The 25,692-nt window shown below is 42.5% G+C and overlaps 2 protein-coding genes across 5 annotated transcripts in view; one reads left to right on the forward strand and one right to left on the reverse strand.

The window, feature by feature from the left end:
• ACVR2A (activin A receptor type 2A) overlaps positions 1-6,349 on the forward strand; it is a 56,074-nt gene extending 49,725 nt beyond the window's left edge. For both annotated transcript variants that reach the window (XM_035330917.1, XM_035330918.1), the window contains 3 exons: positions 1,545-1,683; positions 3,745-3,875; positions 4,818-6,349. In XM_035330917.1, coding sequence (XP_035186808.1) covers positions 1,545-1,683; positions 3,745-3,875; positions 4,818-5,012 — 465 coding nt within the window. In that variant the 3' untranslated portion in view covers positions 5,013-6,349. The remainder of the gene's footprint in view (positions 1-1,544; positions 1,684-3,744; positions 3,876-4,817) is intronic.
• A 4,052-nt stretch (positions 6,350-10,401) lies between these two features.
• ORC4 (origin recognition complex subunit 4) lies at positions 10,402-25,518 on the reverse strand. 3 transcript variants are annotated; one of them, XM_035330919.1, is made up of 14 exons: positions 25,472-25,518; positions 23,983-24,054; positions 23,069-23,145; positions 21,339-21,429; positions 19,231-19,306; positions 18,750-18,835; positions 17,055-17,103; positions 16,389-16,540; positions 14,837-15,010; positions 14,428-14,514; positions 12,985-13,093; positions 11,650-11,745; positions 11,500-11,567; positions 10,402-10,708 (listed from the first exon to the last, which is right to left on the reverse strand). In XM_035330919.1, the coding sequence occupies exons 2-14, from the start codon at positions 24,037-24,039 to the stop codon at positions 10,520-10,522; spliced, it is 1,311 nt and encodes a 436-aa protein (XP_035186810.1). In that variant the 5' UTR covers positions 24,040-24,054; positions 25,472-25,518; the 3' UTR covers positions 10,402-10,519. The 3 variants fall into 3 exon arrangements, with proteins under 3 accessions (XP_035186810.1, XP_035186812.1, XP_035186813.1); XM_035330921.1 differs by lacking the exon at positions 25,472-25,518 and adding an exon at positions 25,092-25,104; XM_035330922.1 differs by lacking the exon at positions 25,472-25,518 and adding an exon at positions 24,802-24,855 and having other exon boundaries at positions 23,983-24,058.
• Positions 25,519-25,692: the final 174 nt, after the last annotated feature.

Genomic DNA, 25,692 nt, shown 5'->3' on the forward strand with positions numbered 1-25,692 from the left:
TAAGGAAGATGGAAATCCTAGCTTTCTTCAATTAATATTTATCAATTAGTTTAATAATTACAGATAATGGTCTGTCTTCTGCTGGCCAACTGTCTCACTACATGGCTCCCTCTCTCCCCCTGTAGTGGTTTCATACCAAAGAGCTCCAGCACGCTGCTCTCTTGTTCCCCCAGCTCAAAGGCTAATGGGGAGAAAATGCGACGGGAGGGGTGAGATAAGGACAGGGAGATCACTCAGCGATTACCATCATGGGCAAAACAGACTGCGCTGGGAGATTCATGTAATTTATTGCCTATTGGTAACAAACTAAAGCAGTGAGAATTAAAAGCAAATCAAAACCGCCTTCTCCCCTATTCACCCTCTTCTGTGTCCTCCCCCCGAGCAGCACCGGGGAACGCGCAATGGGGGCTGCGGTCAGTCCTTAATGCTTCATCTCTGCCGTTCCTCTCCCCGGGCTGCAGCGTGGAGATCTGCCAGAGACCCCTGCTACCAGTCCCTGCCACCTGAGCCTAATACAGCCCCAGCCCCCTTGATTTTGTCCTTTCCTGGAGAACTCTGACCACAGAGGGGTCTTGCTGTTTTTTATTACTTGTGCTGAGCTGCTCCTCGGAAGTCGAGTGCTGATGCTGGCAGCCAGTTTCTAACTTTCTGACCTAGGAGTGCAAGAGTCATCTTCCTGAAACGAAAACAATACTAATTCAGTACTTGCTATGGAACAGGGAACTGTTTTAGGATCGTGTACTTCTTAAATAACAAGCTTGAGCCTAGAGCATTATGGTTTCTGGAAAACTAAATATATTCAGTTTTAGGCAGAATTTCAGCTTCTGGTTGAAGGACAAAAATAAAATCCGTATGTTAGGATTATAAAACCTCAATTACACTGCTTAAGAGAAACACAGCTATTAGTGTGAAGGTCTAAATGGTGGAGTCTTGGTGTTCGGACATCGTGTAAGCTCTGATCTATCCAGATTACATAATGCATCGCTAATTGTGGTCAGGACGCATGGGCAGCCCCAAAGTCTTCATGTGATGTCTAGTTTTGTTCAAGTGATTTCAAATAACTTTCTAAGTATAGATCGCACTTCAGTAACTAGTTTTCCTGTGGTGTTCTGTTACTTCTGTCATGGGGAGAAGCATAAACAGGTTCCATGTCTTTATGTGGAACTGTAATAATTCTTTTCACATGAAAAATAACAACAGTGGCCTTCTTGTAATGTAGAAGAATAAAAGGAACAGTGGTGACAAATATGTTGAATTGTTCCCAGAAATGTCTTATTTAAAAATATATACGGATTTTCTTGCTTCATAAGTATCCTTTCCAGGACCTAGTCCCAAAATCCTGTTTCTCATGCTTCTCACCTTCTGTTTTACAACTGTACGAGACACTTCCGAGATTTAGTCCCAAGCAAAGATAACATAGCTGGGTTTTAATCTTTGTCAAAAATCAGCGCTGCCCGACAGCATGGTTACGATCAGCGAGGTAGAATGGGAATGTGGCCATGCTGACTCGTAGCGTACCATTTTTTATGTTTCTGTCTTTCAAGGTTGGCACACGAAGGTATATGGCTCCCGAGGTACTAGAAGGTGCTATCAACTTCCAAAGGGATGCGTTTTTGAGAATAGATATGTACGCCATGGGATTGGTCCTCTGGGAGCTGGCGTCACGCTGTACTGCCTCAGATGGTGAGCAGAATACCCGATCTATGCTTGATTGAATTGTGAGAGTGTATTTAAAACAAGAAATTGTAAGGTAGATTATGTGTATGTAACAACACTTACAAGGATGGCAGTCTTGTGAGCAAACGAACAAACCACCAGCACCACGTAGTCACATCACAAATGCATCTCTTTAGGGTTTGACATCCCAGGTAAGCATTTTCTGATACACAACTCTCTGGTCAAGAGAGGATTCCTGCGGAACTCCTAACGCAGTGTGTTTGATTTCTTCTGAGTTCAGCCTGACATTCTCTGTGCCAGCCAATTTATCTTTAAGTATTGTTTCTTTTCATAACCAGAAGTTGGGATTAGGTTAGCCTTCCTAACAAAACCACTCCAGCACCTGCTGAGAAGCTGGTGTCTGCTGCTGTAGAGCTTAGCACCTGCCAGTGCCCGGTATTTCAGTGCTGCCTGTGGAAGGTGTGTTGGCGATGACTAACAGCAGCGTAGTCGGGGAATACGTGGCTAAAAGACATGAGTAACTTTCATCGGTCAGCAAACGTTTTCTTACACAGAGCACACTGATGCAGTTGGTCATGTTCTAGCTGCTCCCAAACACACACAGTACCACCCTGGCCCTTCCTGAACCGCCTTGAACTGCTCTCCCATGCCTTAAGAAGGCAGTTGCCTACAAGAAATTGTTCAATATAGTTTTGAAGCTATCAAGGAAAGATTTTGGATACCTTATTTTAAGTGTGAATAGCATTCTTAAATTTTGTAAACAGAGAAACTGTAGGGTGTCCAGAATAAGTCGGACTTAATCGAGGGCAAGACAAAAGACCAGTCTCAAAAATGTTTGAGAGAAAGCCTTTGGTACAGTCTTCAATTCAATTAAGTAAATGTGGAGGTTTTGGGGCTAGTGATCTCACTTGCCATAAAGCTCTCCTAGAGCAATGCAGCTGAAGGACGTTGATTTAGAAAGCCGTGATGTATTGGAGATGAGCACACTGCCACACGCTGCTCTCCTGCTCCAAACGTTCCTCATGGAGCAGAAGCCACCAGGGGGACTTTACCCTTTGAAAAATGCTAAGCTGTGTACTAACAGGATCGGCATGCTCTTGCACAAATTTCTGAGGCAGACTCACATGCCCTATTGATTTTTCATGCCTTGCTGTACTGTAAAATATATTTACCGAAATTGTACCAGAAGTATGTTGCAGGTCTTTGGCAGGCGTGGTTATTCCAGAAGTAAGGGGGGGGCAGCAAAACAGGCAGCAGCTCTCCTGAATCGCAGCTTTCTCTAGCTCTCCAGTCACAGCTGCTGCTGTTGTCTCTGCAAATACATTTTTTCAGCAGGTACCTCTGCTTCACTGAGCCTCAGCAGGCTCACGTGTACCCTACCGCACAGTTCTCCTGTCTGCCCCTTTCTTGTTCCTGTGCACACGCCAGTCTTCAGGCTTCTGTCTGGGAGTACAACATCCACGCTACAGCAGCACGTTACCTATTGCTACGTGATCGGCTGTTCACCTCTGAGCTCGCCCCTCTGATTCTGTGACGGGCAGTACCTGGTGCTTGGCCTTCAGCACGGGTGCTTTCGTTCCAGGCTGTCTGGGTGGGAGGAGGAAGGATGTAACACAGGGACTGCAGCAGTTGCTGCTGCGAGTTCCTGCCCTTTAGAGGGGAGGTGGTATTGGAAACACAGCTGGCTGTCGGTGCCTGGTTGGTGGTCAGATACCCAGAGAGCCAGGAGAGCTGAAAGCACGATGCGCATTTGGCTCTGGTTTGCTGGGAGAACTGGTCGCAGAGCCTCCCTCCACCTGCGTGTTTTAAGCCTCCAGTTATGGGGGAGCTGGGCTGGGAGCTGCACTTGGCTGCCATGGTCAGGAGAGTAAAAATTTGTAGCTGCTGCAGCTGCTGCTTAATTAATGTCTGAGTCACTGCGGGCTGCTAACCTGTCAGGATGAGCTGTTATTGGCAGCAGAAAGTAAACTATGCTGTAAACTTTTGATTATGGACCACTTTTCTAAGACACCAGTCTTTTCCTTTAAGCAGAACTTGTGCTTTAACTCCTTTTTTTTTTATCTGTAGGCCCAGTGGATGAGTACATGTTGCCATTTGAAGAAGAAATTGGCCAGCATCCCTCCCTTGAAGACATGCAGGAAGTTGTAGTTCATAAAAAGAAGAGACCTGTTCTAAGGGAGTGCTGGCAAAAACATTCTGTAAGTAGTTCTGCAACCGAGTTCTTCAAAGTTCTGTCATGATTTGAATTCCAGTTTTTGTTAATTCTGGGTTGTCTTCGTGTTACTGCCTTTTAGGGAGAATTTAACTGTAGTAAGAATTAAATGGGCTAGGACCTAGTATGTCCATCGTAAAATGCTCTTTCATCTTGAGGGATTTGAAAGTACGTTTTTGGTTAAAGAACTGATTTTTGAGCTTTATTTCTAGAGCTGAAACGCGTATGTTACAAATAATATACTTAAGAAATACTAGTCTTGATTTACTCAAGGAGAGCTACTAACTGAATGTAACAACATGGGGTAAGCAGTGCCATGAAGACATTTCTGGGATCTTTTAGGGAAGAATAGTTGCCTGTCTGATTTGCTTTATGGAGGGAGACTTGCACTGATAGCGCTGCATATTCCAGCACTGTTGGTTTGTTTTTTTACAAAACCAAAAAGGGTTATTGCAAACAATAGATGACATTCTGCAAGAAAAATGAGTGCCTGCCACCCTCTGTTCCTCGTGATGAGCATATTGCTTATTAGCTCAGTTACTTGGAGCTGCTGTCAGATAAAAATCCCCTTTTGTGCTCCTTGATTTTCAGTGAAGTTCCGTTTAGTCACCAAAGAGCTCACTCCCTCTCTTAGCGTGAGATCTTTAAAACATCACCATGACTTTACTAGCAGACTGCAGCATCGTGTAGAGGAAAGCATTCGCTCGCTGTTGCATACATTGTTTAAATGGTAAAAACAAGGGGCCGGGCCTCATGGCTTGCCAGGTTTCAGAAAAACCACGGCGTAACTTCCCCCTTAGCACAAGGGCTGCAACTGGGCAGGTACACCTCAAAGCAGTTTGCGAACGGGAACTGCTGCCTAAAAGCTGCTGCTAACTCTGCGCACCGTGACTCCTCCTTCACTGCTGGGCTTGTGTGTTTGCTGCAGGGCATGGCCATGCTTTGTGAAACCATCGAGGAGTGCTGGGATCACGACGCAGAAGCCAGGTTATCAGCGGGATGCGTAGAAGAACGGATTATCCAGATGCAAAAACTAACTAACATTATAACGACAGAGGACATTGTGACGGTGGTCACAATGGTGACAAACGTTGACTTTCCTCCCAAAGAATCCAGTCTATGATAGTTGCACTGGTCATGCCACTGACCAACAGGACTCTTCACTGGAGCTGCTAAAGCTGACGGGACTGCTCACGTCGTTACCGTTTTCTGTGTGAACCGAACGATAAGTCTCTCTGGAACATCACCAAGAGGTGGTTTTCCTTTATTTCCTCCTTCCTCCTCCCCAACAGGAATCCATGAGACTTTCTGCATTCCCTGCTTACACCTGAAGGACACGGGACTGAGGAACGATAACACGCTGTTAAGGAACTTAAATGAAGAATACGGACCTGTACTGGCTAATCAAGTGTTTTAAAAACTGACATCAGATTTCTTAATACCTGTCGGAAGAGACTAATTCCTTAAATGAACTACTGTTATTTTTTTTAAATCAAACATTTCATTTCAGATTTAAAAAAGGGTAACTTGTTTTTATTGCATTTGCTGTTGTTTATAAAAATGACTATTGTAATGCCAATATGACACAGCTTGTGAATGTTTAGTGTGCTGCTGTTCAGTGTACATAAACAAAAGTAATCAAGTGGGATATAGCAAAGAGGCTTCCAAGTATTACTTAACCTCCCTCAACAAGGTATACCTCAGTTCCACCTCTGCTAAATTATGAAATTGACAACACTAACAAAATTTGAATAATAAATTGATCCATGTTTTGTAAATGATGTATTTCAAATTCACTGTGTTATTTAAAAAGGGTAAGCTATGCTTCATGCCAACAGTAAATGGCCATTCCTAAAGCAGTGTTTTTAGCCTTTTCTTGTACTAGCTTGTTGTGTATAAAAAAAAAAGTGCTGTTTATTGAAACAAAATTTTCCTTCTTGTTTTAGTTTAAAGCTTTTCTCTTACCTCCATTTCCCAGAGTATCTCATACATTTATTTAATGGAATACTATTTAGGTTTGCTGTGTCTGAGGAATATTTGAAAACTTAAGCATGACTTTTTTTAATTTTCTGTGAGCTATGACACTGGAAAGCTCTGAATTCTTTTTTTTAAAGTCTTTTTCCTATTTATGTTTGTGACAAGGTCTGCCTAATGTGTGTTCTGTTTCACTAAACAGTATGCAGTGGGTTCTGTATCACTGTTTCAGGATCACCTCAGGAAGCTCGGTTACCCCAAATTCTTTCCTCTCTGCAACTTCACTCTACTTCAAGCTCGGTGCCATCGGATCAGCTGTACTTCATGTCTGTGATATGCAGGTTTGTCCCAGAATCGTACTAAAAAATTAGAGCCAGAGTTTTCAGATTACAAATGCTTAAAAATTTCAGGGATAATTTAGCTACACGTAAAATATGCAACGACAAGTAAGAGGTAACGAATGCCGATCTCCCTACCACAGACTCACAAAAACATAAGGAACAGTGAAATTGCTTTCACAACTCCAACGTTATTTTTTGAGTTTAGGAAGTCATGCCTTATATTTATGTTCCAAATTGGTAGATAGGTGCCAAAGGGCTTCTCAGAAGTACTGTTTCACTACATGTGTTTGATCTTTTACACTAATTTCCAAGAAAAATAAATTTTAGAAACCTCTACAGTACAGAACCACCATCGGTTAGTGTATGCTGTGTACTTTTATCCTCGTGTTGTGTTTGGTTTTGCACCATGCAGTCAGGGGCTTTCAAAAGAAGCTTTGAACGTTACGAGGAGGAGCTTGCTGTGAATGTTACCTTCAGAAGCTGACCCTCCAGCCACAGGATGCTGTTTTACGTGTGCATGAAGTTAACCTCTGGGAACAATAAGAGACGTTACAGATAAAACAAGACCTAGGTCAGCACGCTCTTAGCAGGGAGGGAAGGAAAGGTGTCGCAGTGGTGCTGGTGTAACATCCACCCAACGCCCCCGTCTTGGTGTTTGTCATGTTTATGCCTAAGGCTTCACAGTCACCCTGCTCTGAAGGGTGACTGGCACTGTAGGGTGCAACTTGGTGTTGTTCTGCTTGGTTGTAAAGAGAAAAAAAAAGTAGCTTGTGGCCGCTTCTTTAACTGACATCTTCATTCTGCTTCCAGTTTTAAGCCAGGGATGCTATTTTACGCACACAGCAGGGCACAATCGTAGCTGCTGAGTTCTGAACAAAGCAGGCTCCAGTCACACGTTACTGAAGACCTCTGTGCTCCCATGGAGTTGTAACCCCATTACTGGCAAATATGGAATAAATATGGCTGATTTAATAATCTGTGACTCAAGATCTGACGCAGAAATTGGTCCTGGGTAAGATGTGCATCACCTCGCTCTGATCCTTTAAAGTTCAGCTACTGCGGGCTCTGGCAGCGAGACGCTGGGGATGCTGCAGGTGGTGCCAAAACACACAGGGCTGTGCAGGCGCTCGGGGAAAGTGAGCTGGCTTACCTGCGTGGTTTGGAACCGCCGCTGCGTAGCTCTTGAGGGCTTAAGCACTGAACTGCTCCAAGGTTCCTGATTTTCTTCAGCAGCATAACGTAGTACAGATACAAAAAGGAGGGATGTTCATAGAAAATGCTATGTAATTGGTTAAAAACAACATCCACCATCCCCTGAGCTGTTCTAGGACCGCTCCTCTCCCAGGGCAGCTGGATTTGCTTCCAGAGCAGCAGGCATTCGAGTTGAGAAAGGGCCTGAGCCAGCATTTTACAAGTGCAAACAAAAGCAGGATTGGGCGAGACTGATGCTAGTGGAACTAGTTGGCATTATTTACTAGCAGCCAGTGACCAGCATCCCTTATGGTCTCTAGCAGTGCAGCTGGTGGGTGTGAGCTCCAGAGAGGCACCCCGTGCGCTGGCTCAGGAGGAAAACCCAGTCCCTGTGCCACGTTATCAGGTGAGGGCTGCTGCAATGCCACCGCTGTGCAGGCCCAAAGCTGACAAAGGAGCCAGGTCTCGGCCTCACCAGACGTTTAAGCCCCACGCCTCTTTCCCCTTGTGTTGGCAGGCAAGGAGTTTTTCTATCACACACTGCATGGCTTTGTACTCACTGCTATGTGCACTGCAGCATCTCAGAGCAGAGCCTGTGCCTCGGAGTTGTGGTGGTCTGAAAGTACACCTTAGGATGGAAAGTCACCGCCTTGGACCTGCTAGTTGAGATTTATAAAAGCAAAGGTTCAAGTACCAACTTCTGGTGTGCTACCAGAGGGTAGCAAGACATTTCCTGGTCATATTAGCATTTGACAGAATCAACAGATTACCAGTTTGCTTTTTTTTCAGCTTCTCTTTTAAACCTCTGTTAATGTTTACTTTTATTAGGAACACTTGGTACAAAAAACAGAAAGCTGTAACATAGGCTCATGGGCAAAACGATTCCAGTAGCATCCTTGATGGAACATCATTTACCTCAGATACTCAACCAGCAGTACTTTTTTTGTTTTTAAACTTTTAAATGCAGTTTCAGTCCATACACTATTCGTTACCTCTCAAGATTTTGGTAAGCAATTATTTTAACTTTACTCTTTGTATTTGTCAGTGTTTTGGGCACAGGTTGTTGTACTACTGTCAAAATGTACTTGCTGTTTTCCTGCAAGTACTTAAAACAAACCAACCCCTCCCCACCCTCAATAAAGTGATTGTTAAATATTGTACAAATAAAAATGTATGCTCTTTCTCCCCCTACTTCCCCAAAAAGTTAAAATAAAAAATGTGACTACTATGACTTGCATATGCCTTTCTTCAAGTTGTAACGCTCTGGGAGGAGAGTCACGTACCTATTTCTACATCCGTGGTAATTTTTAAGTGATGTGACACGTTTTCTGGCAAAAAAAGAAAAGGAAAAAAAAAGGAAAGATGGTGCACTTGAAATGCAGGCAGTGAAACAGGCAGAATCTGCCTCATGTCTCAGGAAGGGGCCTTCGCAGCTCCTGGCTGCAGCTTCTCAGCAGTGCAAGGGCACCTTCAGGAGAGGCTTGGGGCATGTTTCTTACCTGCAGCCTGGACCCGCACAGCCCAGCACAGCAGCCAGAGATGCTGCTGACCCCGCAGACCCTCAGAAGCGTTGGCTTCCCCGCCAAGCTGCTGGGGATGTTACCAAGCTTCTGGCCTTCAGCTTGAACTCGAAGTCACTCACTGCTCTCCCTTTTGAAAACATTAAACTTCATCAGCCAGGCCTTTAGAAAAGCTGTGACGATGTAAATGCCGCTCTGCTACATGTGGGATTTTTTTCCAGCCTGCACTATTGCTGTTGCAGTTTCTCTTTCTTCCAGAAGTGACACGAGACCAAAGCTGGCATTGTTAGTTTTCTGTGAGGCTACAAATCTGTCTTAGCCCCAGCATACATTACATAGGTTTCAAAAACACTGCTTATAGCAAGGAGTTTCAACTGTACAAGGAAGCTTCAAGACAGCCCCTGGATGTGGCACCAAAGGTTTCACGAGTAGTGCTGCATCAATAACAATCTTACCCAACTATACAGTATTTCAGGCTACAAGTATTTATGCTGGGATAAGTGCCCTCCCCATCACCACTCCCTGCCCTGTACCAAGCTCCTCAGGTTAGGGATCAGAGCCCCAGGACCAGAGAAGCCCAAGCAGAGAGAGCAGGGGCAGGGGGAGCTGCTTCCTTCCACCCGTACTGTCCCCACGAGATCTGTGAGCACCACCGTGCCCATCCCTGCATTCCCCATCCTTCTTCCCACTTCTGACCAGATCCTGCTGCTGTTTGACAGAGAATAAATGACAGGGCTGCACAGCAGGCTTATCACCTCCATAATTAAATCACCTCCGTAACTTGTGAGCCAAAGGCCCGTACTTCCCCCTGAAGTCCCTCAACGCTAGCTCTGGAGTCAGGTGTTGCCACCCAGCCAGGAGCTGGCTTCAACCATTTGTCTACAGCCCCTCCGCAGGGAGTCCGGGCTGGCATCACCCTACCCACCACCATCTCCTCCCCTTTACACGCAGCTTTTTGACAAACTGAAGTCACGGCTGCCAAAAACGCGTATGACATCACAGACTTTAAGGCAAGACTGAGCTAACTTGTCTATATTCAGGAAAATCAGTCTTCCTGCATCATCCTTTCTAAAACCTAACAGCATCATCACAGGGACACCATGAGACAGCTGGACAACCTGGAGAGAAGGTGGGCTGGTAGGTGAGGCTGCCTTGCACAAACACACCACTTAGAGACGAAGCTAGCTGTGACCAGAGGTTTAAGTTTCATGTCCCGTCAAAGCTGTATTAGAGATAGATCTGCACTTCAGAACATACGGCAGGAGACCTGCAGCTGGTTAACATCTAAAGCAGTCCTTATCACCTAAAGCAGCCTCAATCTGCAATTAAGAAACTCAAAGCGCAATGGCTTTGAGTAGAAGTTGCATGTAAAAGGAAAAGCTGGCACTGAGCTGAGCCACCCGGAGCATTTGGAAGTTCTTCCAATTTACGGCCATTACAAGATAACAGGATTGCAGTTCCAAAACCAACCAGCAAAGCCAAGCAGCCTTCTTCCAACCAAAAATTTATTAATTTGACCACCCAACTGTGGGTAAACATCACACCTCCTGCAGTTAACCCAAGAAGTTCTGAAGTAGCAGGGGGTACCGTGACTTCCCAGAAGCTCACAACCAGCTAAGTGATGACGTTGCCCACTGCTTAACGTCTGTCGGGCAGTTTGGGTACACCTGCAAAGCATCCATGATCTGGTTGTTGTCCAAAAGCAGTTTCATTAAGAGGTACTCTCTCTGAGTACGCACCGATGGTCTCTCTATTGGTTTGACTAACTCCAGTTGCAGTAAGTGTTCGAACGCCTAAAAACAAAATAAAAAAATTAGGAAAAAAGGTGACAACCTCACTCTGCACTGCTTATTCTGAATGACCTGCGAGCTGCTGTTTTAACAGAAGTCTGGGGTGTGCTGTCTTGACAGACATTAAACGCCACCTCCATTCAACCCTACGTCCTTTTGGACAGGCAGTAAAACATGTGTGAGCTGAGCTACAATACATTTTTCTTCTTACAGAAATAAGAATTAAGATCTCTTGTTTATATATCCGAATGGGAATGACTTTGTTCCAATTAATCCAGAATAACAGTTCATTACAAGCACACAGACAGCGTTACTTAACTCTCAGTTTAAACGCAACTGAATCACAAAGAATCGGAAACGAGGACTGCTCAGCTCAAAAGCAGCAAGACTAGAAGCAGCTTTGGCTACCGAACCACCGATCATCGAGTTAAATTCATCAGCTGAAAATACCTGCACAACCACCTGCTGGGCTGCTACACTACAGCAGGATGAAATGCCTCACTCGCAGCGCCCTGAGCTGAAAAACTTGAAAAACAAGAGTCCTTGCAGTATTTACTTGTAAGCGGAGTGTTTACCAGACCAACCAACTTCCTACCAGCCGGGCACCGACCAGCAGAGGGCAGCGCAGCACCGAGCAACGCAGCCACGGGTCACATCTGTTCTGCCAGCAGGGTTTTCTCAACCCCTGAAGCATCAGCCCATGCTTCAAGGGTTGTTTACGACCGTTCAAATGCGTGCTCTAGCAAAAGATACACAGCTGAGTGCTTCAGAAAAAAACGACACTTCAGGCTTACCTTCATCACAACTGGCTTTTCGAAGTTGTACATGCAGTGCGCCTTCCTTTGGATGAACTTCTGAAATTCTGTGTCAGGAACAGGAAGGAAGAGTTAACTCGGGGTGAAGCGAGTGACTTAGCACGTGTACGATTCACGCATTGCTCTCACCATTGTAAACCATCTGGAAGTTAAATGGTTCTCCTTCATAAACATCATTTAAGTGTTTCATAGCTATAATTAGGCAGATTTCCAGGACAGACAAACCTAGAGGGAGAGACAAGAGCTCTAAATATCTCTCTTAAGCATATCTGAAGTGCAAGCAGTTCACATGCTATTTTTAACACTCTTTTGTATGCTGTAGGCCTCACATATTTGTGGGGTTTGTCCTCATAATTGTAACAAAATTCCAGAATTAAATGAGGCTAGATAAAAGCAGAGCATTCATTTTCCAGATACTTGAAGCAAGAATGTTACAGAACAAAACAGGCTGCTTCTGTCAAAACCCAGGAAACTTAAGCATAAGGAAAAATCATCACTGCAGACAAAGAAATTTTGGCAGCATCAAAACAATCTACATGTTAGAAGTGATTTACTATTCAAAGCAGAAGAAGTGATGCAAGGAATTACCTAAACAGACAGAATCACACGATCAAGCCAAACCAAGGCCTTTAAAGTCTGGGAGTGGCAAAGAAGCAATCAGATAAAAGTTATCTTTTCCTGATCAGGGAAGCAATTTGTCCTCTAACTGTATTTGGGCTTATATCCTCGTTGGCCATTTATTTTTTCCTCATCATTTGTACAAGTTCCCAAATATTTATCAGAGAAAGCTTAAGCGCATTGCTCAATGCTTTTCACTTGCTGAGGCTGAAGGACAACCCCTCAGCCCCTCACCACAAACGGTTAGGTGAAAGCAGCACCGGGGGGGTTCAGGCTGCCCCAGCACAGACACACAGCAGCAGCTGGTGCACGAGCAAGAAAAGCTCAGCAGGTGGGTGCACACAGCCGTACATATTCAAGCACAGGCTGCTGCAGTTCTCAGAGGATTTATTGCCACAGCTCTCAGCCCAAGCCCAGCAGCTCCCTCATGCTACCAGCGCTGGCAGAAAGAGGTCAGCCTTTCCCCTTCATCTGACACTCACACGGGACAGAAACGCTGTCCAGGGGGGTTCCCCCCGCCACCAGTGCTGACTACAAACACGCTGGGTGGTGCCGAGAGCTGTTAGGCACCCGTAGCGGGGCACTGGTTGAGTGCCCTGTGCAGTAATATTTGCACCAAGTGTTATACAACTCAGTCTCGGGTTTATCCTGCACCGTTACAGCCACACACATACAAATGCAAATCAGTGGGGAGCAGGCAGATGGATGTGTTCCCCAAACAGCTCACACCAAGAGGCAGCGGTGCATTACGCAGTATCCCTTACATCTGAATTCCAGTGAGGCACCTGATGCCTTCCACAGTCTTTAGAAACACCTGGGAGAAAAAAAAAAAAAAAAGAGCTTTACCATGTACAATGTTTGCTTTGGAGTCCATTCTGTAGTGCTTGCTTGCCTCCTGAAGATCCAATGCAGTGATAAGAGGGTGATGCACAGTAACGTTACTCACAGCAAGCATCTAAAAATAAAGCAGAAGACATTTTTCACTTAATTACTAATTACCAGACACACTTTCTGCTCCGAGATGGCATGCAGAACATATTTCCCCTGGAGTCACCTACTGGAAACATTAATGAATAAACCCTGCACGCGCAGGAGGTTCATACCAAAACCCCTGTAAATAGCTGGTAGCTACAACTACACTTTGCCAGGAAGCTTTTCCTGGCTTAAAACTTTAAAGCCTCCTCACTAGAGGACATAAACGCTCATTAGCTTGTTTGTATTAGTTTCCATGGATTAGCATATTTCAGTGATTGCTGTACGAAATGACTTACAAGTACTTTACATGTGCCTTTGTACACAGGGCTACTCGTGTCACTGCTAGGATATAAAAACTGGCTTTTAGTGCCTACCTCCTACTTTCTGCAGGTCTGTGTCATACAGAAATGTTTATTTCATGCATGTAATTGAGATCTTTCACTGAGAACATCCAATGCTATCTACCGCCAGTCTCTTCCTTTCTTCCTTTCCTTATGGATGTCAGCATAACAGCCTCAAAGGCAGCACGATGATTCAGACTTCCGCAGGAACAGAAGGAAGTTTTAGATTATAAAGGCTAATGGGAATCTGAACGGGGAAGAAGGGGAGGGGTAAAGAAAAGCCAGCTCTAGGACACAAACAGACACACAGCGTGGAGGGAAGTAGAGGAAACAGATGACAGCATTTGCTGCAAGTCACTGCCCTCCCTACTTCAGGGCTAGTGAAATCTGTGATTGACCAGTTGGCACCCAAACGGAGCTGGGAGCACCGACCACCCTCGGGTTTACCAGGTTTGAAGGCAGACACACACACAGCTGACTGCATGAAGTCACCCATGTGAAAGAAGCCATGGGGAAACTGATCTGCCAAAGGCAAAACTGGATTTTAACAGCTCACTTATGAGCAACATAATTCTTATGTAAACAAATTATTTAACTTTGCTAAAAACAGTAACTTTTTCAAGTCTTGCAAACGGAATTTCAGAAGGAAAATATTTTGACAGTACTTCACCTACAATTTTGTTTTATAAATTGAAAGACAGCAAAAGTTACTTTGAATAACAACAACAACAACAACAAAAAAACACAATTTCAATTTAGAAGTAAATCCTCATGAAGTATTTGCTATAAAAATTGGAAGAACTCAAATTCATTAATAAAGCATGGACCAACAGAGCATGCAAGAAACCAGTACTGCCAAAACCCTGCTCATCAACAAGATGTTTCAAGCAAAGGTCTGATAACCAGATTGAAAAACTCATGTGATGTATACAGATGATTGTAATTCACGAAGAAATTATATCCAAATACATACCAACAGCAAATGAAGCGAACGTAGATCTTTGGTGTAGTGAAAAAGGTTCTGCAGCACATCTTGCACAGTTTTATCTACAGACAGATGCTTAAAAAAAAAAAAAGGTACTTTTATCATCTCTGAAAATCATTTCCTATGCACATGAAAAACCAGTAGTTAGCTAACTTCCACAAAGAGCTCAGCTGACACTGAACGATATAGTTCGTCATGTCTAGCCTTAACTTTTGGTCTTGTGTGACACTTACGTGCCCAGGCTTCAGAAGTGAAGCTCATCTGCCACAATTCGGTTTATCCCATATCAATCTCAAATAGTGAAAGGAAATGCTAGTATAAAGTAAAAGCTTTACTTCTATAAAACGGTGTTACTTTAGAAGTTTTACTAAAACCAAGTATGAAGAGCTTTAAATACCTGAACATTACTATTCCATTTTTGTGCAAAAGTCTCATCAGGAAATTCAGCAGGAAGAGAAAGCTGTTCCTTGAATATTCTAACATACTGTTTAAAACCAAAGGAATTCATCACATAGATCTGTCGGTGAGAGAACCTTGATTTTACTCTCTTCTCCAAGAGCTCCAGGATATCCTTGTAAAAAGCAATAATATTTTTTAAGAAGCAGATACTTACAGTGCATTCTTTGCTACACTAAAAACTAGAATAAAAAACACTAGAATAAAAAAAAAAATAAAAAGTAAAATGTGTTTCAACACAGATCCAGCAAGACCTCTGCTAATTATTGCCATCGATGTGCCTTGAAATGCCTAACAACTAGCCATTTACCCAAATCATGTGGTGCATACATCATACGGGATAATTAGTTGCTAGGATACCCAGCAAATTTCTCCATAGATTATGTAAATATTTCAGTTACTTAAGTCTGCGTTCAAGATGTTTCAGCCTATCAGGGCTCTCGACAAGTTGTCTGTTTAGTAGAGATGTAGGCTGGCAGCTGTCAGCTCACATGCCTTTTGTCAGACTGAAAGAATCCAGCTACAAAAAATTAAGAGGCAACACAGATCTTCTAAGATTGTCACACAGACCTAAGCAAGCCTGCCATCAGGTTGTTGGTTGAAGGTAATAGAGAAAAGCTCATTTTTCTCAGAACAAATAGTGATAGATTCGCACCCGAAGCAAGCTGTGGGATTCAACCATTTAGAGAAACACAGCACTATGCCCCTACCTTCTACTGGGACAGAATACTTATGCTGTTTCTAGGAATTTTGTGCAGGCAACAAAAAAAAAAAGCCTTCAGAATACTAAAATTCCTTAGCAAAAAGCGTGGTAAGAGTCCACAGAGTACCAATAGTGAAAAATACTGAGACTCCTTTTGATTCAGAAGTCACACAGAACAGGATGTCCAGCTTGCAGCCACAGCTATCACAACCATGACTCAGTCTCCAAAGACTCTACCTTAATTAGATTCAAAAGCAGAGTAATACCAACTTCTAATTTAGAGGTGATGAGGATACCAGACTTGGACAGCAATGAAGCAAAAAGCCGAGGCTGCAATTTATTAGCTCGACTATTAACTATTCTATTAGCTTCTAAAAATTTGCTCAGCCAAATATCACGCAATCCCAGTCAACCTCAGACTGAGGCTTTGATGGAAGCCTAAATGATCTTTTAGGTCCCTTCCAACCCAAACCATTCTGTGACAGAATTATTATTGCTTTTACCATAACCCAGTCCTTTGCAACCAAAAGAGTTTGAGAAAAACGTATTTTTTACTAACATACCAGCTACTACAGTGTCAGAAAGCAATTATTTCACAGCATACACATCTGTCCACAGCTCCTTACAATGTATTGGGATTTTTTTTTATTATTATTATTTATAAAATTCAAAAGTCAGACCAATGGGTAATTGAGAAAAGTTTCTTAGTAAACTAAGTGAAGTCTCAGGAGCAGAAAAGAGAAGACGCTTCAACTAGGAAGCTGAAAGCTTTGGGATTGCAATTTCTTACCTGTCTACATGTGAGTCCAATAACTGTTACTGGAGTCTGTGCTGACTGGGATATATCAAACAGGTTATACAGCAGCGTCTGATTCTTGTGATGAACAAACAAGTCAAATTCATCCAGTATAAACAAGACCGGACAACTGCTAGTTCTGTTTCCTGAGACAGCAAATTAGAAAATGAGGATGGTAACATCATTTCTACAGCCTTCCCAACTTCTGATTTTAACAATTCACGTCTTCTTTTAGCTATCTCACTAGGCCATCCTTTCACATACACATTGCACATATGTATATCCTTTCACACATGTATTGCTACAACAAAAATACATGGAAACTGGTTAAGGTTTGTACTGTTCTGCCAAGCATCGTTCCCAGTTGCAAGGAAAGAGTTATTTCTGTGGCTATTTTTCAGAAACGCTATTTTTAATAGCTTCAGTCAGAATAAAAGAATCTGTCCTTCACAGCTGACCGCTGTACGTAAACTTTATGGCATCAGCCGAGTTAGGTCCATACTTGTTTGGCATTACACACTTATTCCATTCTTTTGCAACCGTAACAATCTTGGGCAAGACTTCCTTACACCACTTGTACAAGTAGAAGAAACATCTGTATTCTAGCTTCTCAGGCAAGTGACAAACAGAAGCACGCAGAATAGGGATAGTAGTGCTTACCTTTCCTTAAGGCTTCAAGAAGGAACGCGAGATTTTCAGCAAAACTGCCCTATACAGGGAAAAGAGATTCACAGTATTTTTTCAGGGTCATTCTCAGAATATGACTACATCAAGTTCAGGCATGTACTGAAGCTCATCTCCTTCTCAAATCCTCCTTTCAAAACCAGGGCGTATATGAAATTTACAATGTTACTTCATGTTATATAATCAAACACTTCAAAGCAAATGAAGAAAACTGATTGGTAACTCTACTTCGACCCATGTTTTTCAGCCTGAAAATCCCAAACTAATTGCCTCAGGCATAAATTAGTGATCAGAAGAATGTTTATAATAAACTAAATTTACAAGTAGCTTCATCTTTTCCTTAAACAGCTGCTGCATTTCCAATTTCCCCTTTACACAAAGGCAACAACTGCCACATAATGGGTTCCATTAAGAATGAGTATGCGGGTTATTAATTTGCAACCTTACGAGATGGATGGCATCACATTCACAACAAAACAGTGACTTGCTAAGACCATCCTGCTTTATTTACACACACACTGACACGCTTTGTGGCATACGAGTTGCAAGATGAGAGAGAATTATAACTGGAGACCACAAACCCTACTGAAGAATGCAGAAGAACCAATTTACTCTCGGAAAGAGAACTGCAGAAACTAAGAAAGGAAAAGTTTCTGTGGACAGAACCAAGGCATTCCTGCAAATCAGTGCTTGCAACAGAAGGGATTAGACAGCTATGGGTTTAAAGTAGTACTCCACACCAAGTTAAAGGGAAAAAAATGATGAAAAGAGAAGGCTTTCAAACAGCTATACTGACACTAAACACTTGCCATTTCATTTTATTTCTGCAGTTATATTTGCCAAAAACAGTTTTCCGTTTTCTGTATCTAAAAACCATCTGGGATAACTAGAAAAGCAAAGATAACAAAGCCTACTGACTACAATCGACAGTTCATCTTGTATTCCACACCGCCTCTAGCCTCGTTCTCTGCAGCACTTCAGCTGTTCTCCTTATTACTTCAGTACTAGTTTAACTAGGTTTCTTATCTTCGGGAAAAAGTCAATAGAAGAAAACATTTTAAAAGAAATTCTATGCAAAATGAGAACTCTAAGATGACAGCAATCTGGATAGATATCCCTATGAAATAGAAAAGCTTTCAAATATACTCAAGATATTCCTTTTTTGGCCAGTTAATTTGCCTACTCTTTTATCTTGAGAAGTTATAAAACAGATGTTTCCAAAATACTCTAATCCTCTGCACACAGTCTCTTTGGAATGCTTAACAGTTGTTTCGTTCAGAGGCTGCAAGTAAGTTTTAAGGGAGCATTTGCATTCCTCCATTTATTTAAATTGAAATTAAAGTTTTTTGAAAAAAATATTAATGAATAGTGCTCAACTAGCAAAACTAGCAACATCCAACACCTGTGTAGAACATGCTTTTTGCCTTGAAGTGTTTGGAACCCGGGGTCATTATAGGCAAAGACTTCCGCAGCACTCCACAGCCATCAATTTCTATTTATATTAAAAGACAGAGCTTTGGGAAGACTGGGCCAGCCCACTCATTATTGCGAGTTATTCAATAAGCTCTCAGTGCCTACTCAGTCTCAACGAGCTGCATCCTTTACCTCTAATTTTCAAGGCAAGGATTTTACAGGCAGATAAGCAAAGAGCATAATGAAGTTGATACTTACAAAAACTTTATCCCCAACCACATTTTCCAGGCGCAACTGCCTGGTGATCTCCTTCAGGGCCACTTTATCATTAGTCTGCAAAAGCCCTGAAAGAAAACGATTTTTCATGAAGAGCTGGCAGTTCTCCCTAACTCCAAGCAGCCGCATCTACTGCCACTAGAAGCTCACCCAGAAGCTCTCAGTTTCACGCCTGACAAAGCTAGGCCCTTTTAACAATTAAGGCTAGACAAGTTCCCACATGTAACATGGTTACTTCAAATAATTTGTTTACAACTGAACTGATTTTCAACATCTTGAGAAAAAAAAAGCCACTAAAAGCACAGGAGCTGTCTTTCTATAGATGCAAAGACATTTGGGAGCTCACAGATGAGCGTGTCCATATTTGAGGCTAGATTGTAGCTGCTGAAACCAGAACTCTTGTAAGCGCATACCATACACAGCAACAGCACATAACATATCAGAGCAGTACTGTACTACTTGCCATTCAGACGAACTTCCAAGAGGTTCTCTCTAACTTGTTTGAGTTCCATGAGATCTTTCAAGACATGATTTAGTAACTAGGAAAAGAGAAACAAAATTACTTCATGACAAGATTAATGGATTAACAATTTTTAAAAGCTATAAACTGGTATTACCAGATAGGAAACAGTATGCACAGTTGAGTTAGGTAACAAAGTCTTTTAGTATTTTCAGAAGTATTAAAGTGTCATTACTACCATGACTGTAGCAATTACATTTGTTCATTCTGCTGAATTATTAATGAAAGAAATATCTCCAGTATTTTAGTCTCTATATTTTGGATCAATATATCGAGCTTTTGCTTCCATCAAACAAAGCTTTAAGAGTCTAATATGCAACAGAATTTGTCTTCTGAGTTAGTGCAGTATCCAGCTTCATTAGATGCTGTAGAACAAAAATCCCTGCTTTGAATTTTTATAGACACTATGCTTACTTACTGTTTTCATCTTAAACTTAGGAAGCATGAGAAAAAAATTAAACTGTACACGTTCACATCAACTACTGCTTATAAAACTTAGGGGTCCCAAATTTACAGTCCATCAGTGCCAAGTCTTTCAGAGCTTTCGCTTGGTAAAAAGTCATGAGGGATTGTATTAAAATATTCATAAATAGAGGAAATCTAAACTTTTTGTTCACTCACTGCTTCTTTTCCTTTACTTCTGCCAGCTGAGAATTTGCAGGCAAGTGTAAGCATGGTATCTATATTATATATATCTGCATATATTTATACACACAGTTTTGTCTCCAGCAGTCCTTGTTTGAGAACTGACACCTCTGATGTTGTAGAACAAAGATGTTCTTCTAAAGAACTTATTCTCTTATTAAGAGAAAAATCATTTCTCATTTACTGGCATTCTGGCGGGAAGATTCACAAATCTTCATTTTTCCTATCTTTACGTAAAGGCTTTAAAAGACAATTGAACCCTTAATAAACAATAATAGTTTGTGTTTTGGAAACTAGGGGTGGAGGGGTATGGGGAACGACATGTAGCAGATTGGTCTGTGGGGTTTTCTTGCCCCCCCCCCCCCTCCCCCCCCCTTTTTTTTAAAAAAAAAAAAAAGCTTTCACCTCTGCTCCAATTTACCCACAGTATAAAGCTCATCTATGTTTTCCTATGGCTGTTGTATTTTGAAACAGATACAGTTAGCTGACTCCTACTACAAACAGTTAGCATATGAACACTCAGAACCAAAAAAGGCTTATTCCCTTGGTTTCCCAAGTTTATGCCCTGCAAGTAGATATCATCCATGCTCTAGCACTTGGGAAGACTCCCAAAGTCCATGTCAAATACTTTCTTTGGTAACAACCAACCTATTTATCAATCACATACTCATGTAAACGTAAGAGATTTATGCCTTTACATAATAAATACAACTTAGATAGCAATGGTCTCTGACACATTTCAAATGGGATTAAGATACATTACCATTCTTTACATATCAACAGCTAGTTAGAAATTTACCCTCCCATTTACCCTTCCAATCATCTTTACCGAGGCCTGATAGCAATAAGGGGTGAACATTTAAAGGGCTTGTCAAACAAAACCTGGCTTAATTGCAAAGATGAACTCTTCTGTGGCAAGAACCATGGCATAAGTGCAATAGGAGAAATGCTGAAAGAAGACAGAACCTATGACGTAGGCAGATTACGGAGCAACAAACACAACTTGTTCCGATAAAATAATGTACATTTTTCAAGTTTTGGGCACCTATAGCTATGTCACATGACTTGGTAAAGACATGCGAAGGATTCCAAAACCATGCATACTTCTACAAGTCCCTGCAAGGATGGACAGGTCCATGTTTTTGTCAGCTGCATGTGAAGTTACTCATTTTACAAAACTAGCCTGTGTTTGAGAAGTTTCAGGTTTCTCCATACTGTTATTCAACAGAATTAGCTCATTCGAAATCCTAGAACGCTTTCATGTTATGTGTAAACAACTAGCAATTCTCTCTTTAAAAGCAGGCAAAGGGATGAAAAATCAGCTCCGAAAGCTCTCACAACTTCAGTGGGGTCATCTACCTCATGCTTTATTTGACTTTGTATAAACTTTTAAAGGGTGTTTATACCGCGCTCTTTCCTGATCCACGGGGTCCAATAATGAGGGCAGAATTACTTTCTCCATGAACTGTAGTTCGCTTCAGCAGTTCCAGCAGATGTCTGTGATGAAAACAGTATTAGGTTAAACTTCCAACTGGGCAACATTCACTGAAATGAATGAAAAACCCAATAATTGTTACTACATAAGAGAAAACTTGATACATTTCACCTTGTTTTCAGCATTCAAGGCATGCAAAATGCAATACAATGAAGTACAAAGGGCTGAGTGATTAGATCTCTTAAAATATTTTTAAATATTAAAACATGCAGGAGACAGGAGTATCATTGATTCATAAAGTTCTACAATTCTCCACCATAAAAGAGGAAACTTCAAAAATAATTTATTTATTCAAAAAAAAAAATAAGATTATTTTATGTGATACCACCACAGGTCATGAAGAAGGAAGACTGGCAGATATATACAAGGAAAACCTTGACACCAGTAAAAAATTAAGTCTAGTGGAATAGATTGACAATATTGATCAAACTGATCACGTGCTCTACCTATTCATTCATGGCTTGTGAATGCTAACAGCAATGCTGATCTTCAAGTTCGTAACCTATTACGACCCCTAGGAAGAAAGAAAAATTCTAAACTGTCTTCAGATAGATTAATCACCTAGTCCCACATTTAAAGCGCTCAAAACCTGCTGGTATTTCCAACTCACAAACATTTACAGATGCATGCCTTTAATAAGCTTCTTCTTTAGTTTGAACGTTCACGTGACACAGCTGCTTCTAAAGGAGTCATCATGGAACAGCTGTAAATTGTGTGTCCATTTTTGTCCACTATTTGAAAGCTAACTATGGCAAAGAGCCCTGGTACATCTTAGGTGAGAATAACTAGAGATTGGGAAGTTTGGATTTTCTATCCCATCAGCAGTGGCATATTAGGAGGAGTCTGCAAACAGATCATTTGCAGAACCCCAATATAAAGAGGGGTGGCCTGGTTTGTAGCACACTAACATCACAGTAATGCATGTTCCCAGAATAAACATGCCTGTGTGATATCTGCATGCGTATTACGCTACACTACTTTAATAACCCAAAATGTTGTTATTCTTCCCATGGAAGGAAAGGAAACTACTGCACAAGTTCAACTTCCATAAACTACTTCTAAAAAAAAAAATGTGATTCATGGCTAAAACAAGCTCTTTAGGTACTTGTTTGTTATTCACAGACTTTGACCTTGTAAGTGCAGAAGGATTAGTAATAGCGTGGACTTATTGTAGCAGTCTCTTCTCCCTAACTTTAACCTTTACATCCAGACCCTGAGAAGTCAATTTGATTCAAATATTGGTCTCCGCTTTAAGAAACATGAGGTTGGCAACCAAGGTTTAAGATCAACTTTTAATGCTGCTTACCCATCCACAAGGCTATTTGAAATAACAATACAGATTCACAACAAGAGAATTCAACTTTTTGCTTGGTCAGATCATTAAACACTGTCTTAGAATATAGCCTAAAACGATATTTCAGGCTGAAACAGGCATTTTGGGAATTACAGAATTTGAACAAAGGACAGCATAGACTGACAAAAGAGCAAGTAACAGTTGTACAAAACCTACTAGAGAAACAAGTCATAGAAGGATGGCACTACAAGTCACCTAGGCCTGTATAATTCAGAAAAGCAGGGGCAGACTGATTATTTTTATACTGTGGCTAAAATAGAAATTATTAGTTGAATCTGCTCACTCACCTGTACTGATGCTCAATCCCAAACAGTTTTCCAGTAGCGTAATGGTGACACAACCTTTCACGTAACACTTTTTGCACCTGTGGATATAACGCAATACTCAAAACCAATGTTTGCTGCTTCGCATACCAGAATGTACCAGTAACATAATTCCTGCAGTAAAACAATAGCAAAATATGCAGACAGCTGTTCTACGTGCAAACTTCAGTTGTTAGCAACGGTACAAGGTCCTGAAATATGAATAACGTTGTCAGAAGCAGAACGTTTAACAGACTCTCTGTAACAGAAAAGAGAAAATTCAATGCAGAACAGCAGTATGAGTCTTCAGTCCCTTCTGTTACAATTCCTTTCCTTCAGCCCCGAAGGGATGTTATACCAGTCTCTAAAATTAGGTCAGCACTACACCTAACTCATAGGTGCAAGAAAACGTGTACCAGCAGACTCCAGCATCACTGTGCGTTTCTTCCTATCGCTTGCTGGCAGGCTTTTGGTATCTTGGAAACATGGTTCCTTCTGACACTTCGCCAACTTTTAACTCAGGATGGAACTATCACTATCAGCTTTAGGTGTTCGGTTCAAAAATAAGCATGCAGATATACTCCCCAGCAAGTCTAAATAACGGATAAAAGAAAACTAAAAATCGATTTTGCACGTAATTCCACTTTATGGAAGCAAGTCTTTGCTTTACACATGTGTTTTCTATGCCGTTTTTCACTTACCTTTTCTTCTGCTAAAGCCCTACTGACTTAATTACTAGATTTATTTTGGTTTAATGAGCGATTCAAACAGTCAGCATGGTCCATCCACAAGTGGAAGATTCTTCTGCACAGGGCTAGTAAAAACCTACAGAATTACGTGGATAGCAGAGAACAGAAAGGTTTCATACTTTAAAACCAGCTAATAAAGATGTTACTAACCTGTGAAATGCATTCTCTGTTTGTACTGATGCTCTCCTTTGACTTACGTTTACTCATTGCTGAAGTTTTCACCTTTACATAAGAAAACAGAACTATAATTATTTGGAAAACAGATTAGTTTAGCATATGTTACTCAGAAATTATTTAACAAACTGAATTTAATACTGCAAACACAGGGCAACCCCTCATTTGTGAGAGCTCTGGATATAACAAACATCATCTTCTTAACAGATAAAGATGCAGTAGTTCATCTTGTGGAAAAAATGCATTTTTTAATTAATTTCTGTTCAGAAGTTGTATACAAACATAGGTTTGCTTTAGGATGCTTCTTAGTACAATGCAAACAGTACTTCAAGTAACTGATGTGAGCCCAAACAGACTACCAAGCTTTTCTAGCAAGTTCTTAAGATAAAGGCAAGGACAACGGCCAACTATCTCTGAACAATGAGCCAAGTTCTGTGAAGACAGCACGGCCATGCGCAAGCTGATCTTGTGCAGAACCAGGAGCGGCACAGCGCATGCACTGAGGCTCACTCTGCCACGTTCCCATCTCTTTGGGCAGGAGCTGATCTCAGATTTTTGCGCGCAATCTGCTCCACGCTCCTTGGTAAGGTGCACTAACGAGTCACACACGTTTACCTTCTCCTCTGAATTTCAAACTGTCACAAGCAAAGCATTTTAACATTTCGGATAGTTTAAAATAATAAATATATGCTGCTGTAGCAAGCTATAGGCATCCTGTAACATGCTTTTAAAAGGACTGGCTGTCCAGCTTTCCACCCGTACAGCTACTATGGTGTGGTTCCAATAATCAGCTGGGGAAGCACGGAGGAAACAACCAGAACAGTGCCTCCAGACGTACAAAGAGGAGCCCACGATGAAAACTTCTGCTGCACTTCAGCCCAGGGCACCTTTTGTGCAGGCACAGGCCCTCGGTGAAAGCCCAGACACAAGCCCTCAGCAGCCAGAGGTGGCTCAGCCTGGTGCAGGAGGGAGGCGCAGCCACCTCACAGCGCCTGGATGCATCAAAGCTGGACTAAACGCACTCAGTGGCTGAATGTACGATCGTGTGGGCAATAGAAAAAATACTCTTTATTGCCTGCACCTACCTGGCTAGAATAAAAGAGACAAAAAAAAAAAAAAAAAAAAAAGTCTTTTCCAGGGGTTTCTTCCAGTCAATTTTAAAGGAGCAGCGCGGGGTTTGGGGCAGCCCTCAGGAGCAGCGCCGGCACACCGCACCGGGCCAGCACGGCCCCGTTCCCGTCCTGTGAGGCACCGGACCGGTAGCGGACCCACCACAGCCCCCATCCCTCAGCCGCTGCCGGCTTCTGGCGGCTTCACCCCTTCCACAGCAGGTCCCAGCCCCCAAGGCCACCTCCCCGTGCCCACAGCCTCCCTCAAGGCCCATCCCAGTCCCCAAAAGCCCCCAGATCCCCCCCAAAACCCCCCCAAAACCCCCCTCTCCCCCCGTTCCCGCCCCGTCCCTCACCTGAGGCGCCGCCGCCTCCCCCTCCTCCCATCACCCCCCGCGCCTCCCCCCTCCCCTCCCTGTCCCCCCACCACGTGACCCCTCCCTCCCCCTCCCCTTCCGCCCCTCCCTTCCCCCATCCCCTTCCGGGTGCGCGCGCGCGGGGCCTTATGGGAAGCCCCCTCCCTCCCTCCTCCCCCCGCCCCCCTCCGTTCCCCCCTCCCTCCTCCCTCCTCCCCCCC

This window comes from Oxyura jamaicensis, chromosome 7, assembly GCF_011077185.1.
Source record: "Oxyura jamaicensis isolate SHBP4307 breed ruddy duck chromosome 7, BPBGC_Ojam_1.0, whole genome shotgun sequence".
Lineage (NCBI taxonomy): Eukaryota > Metazoa > Chordata > Aves > Anseriformes > Anatidae > Oxyura > Oxyura jamaicensis.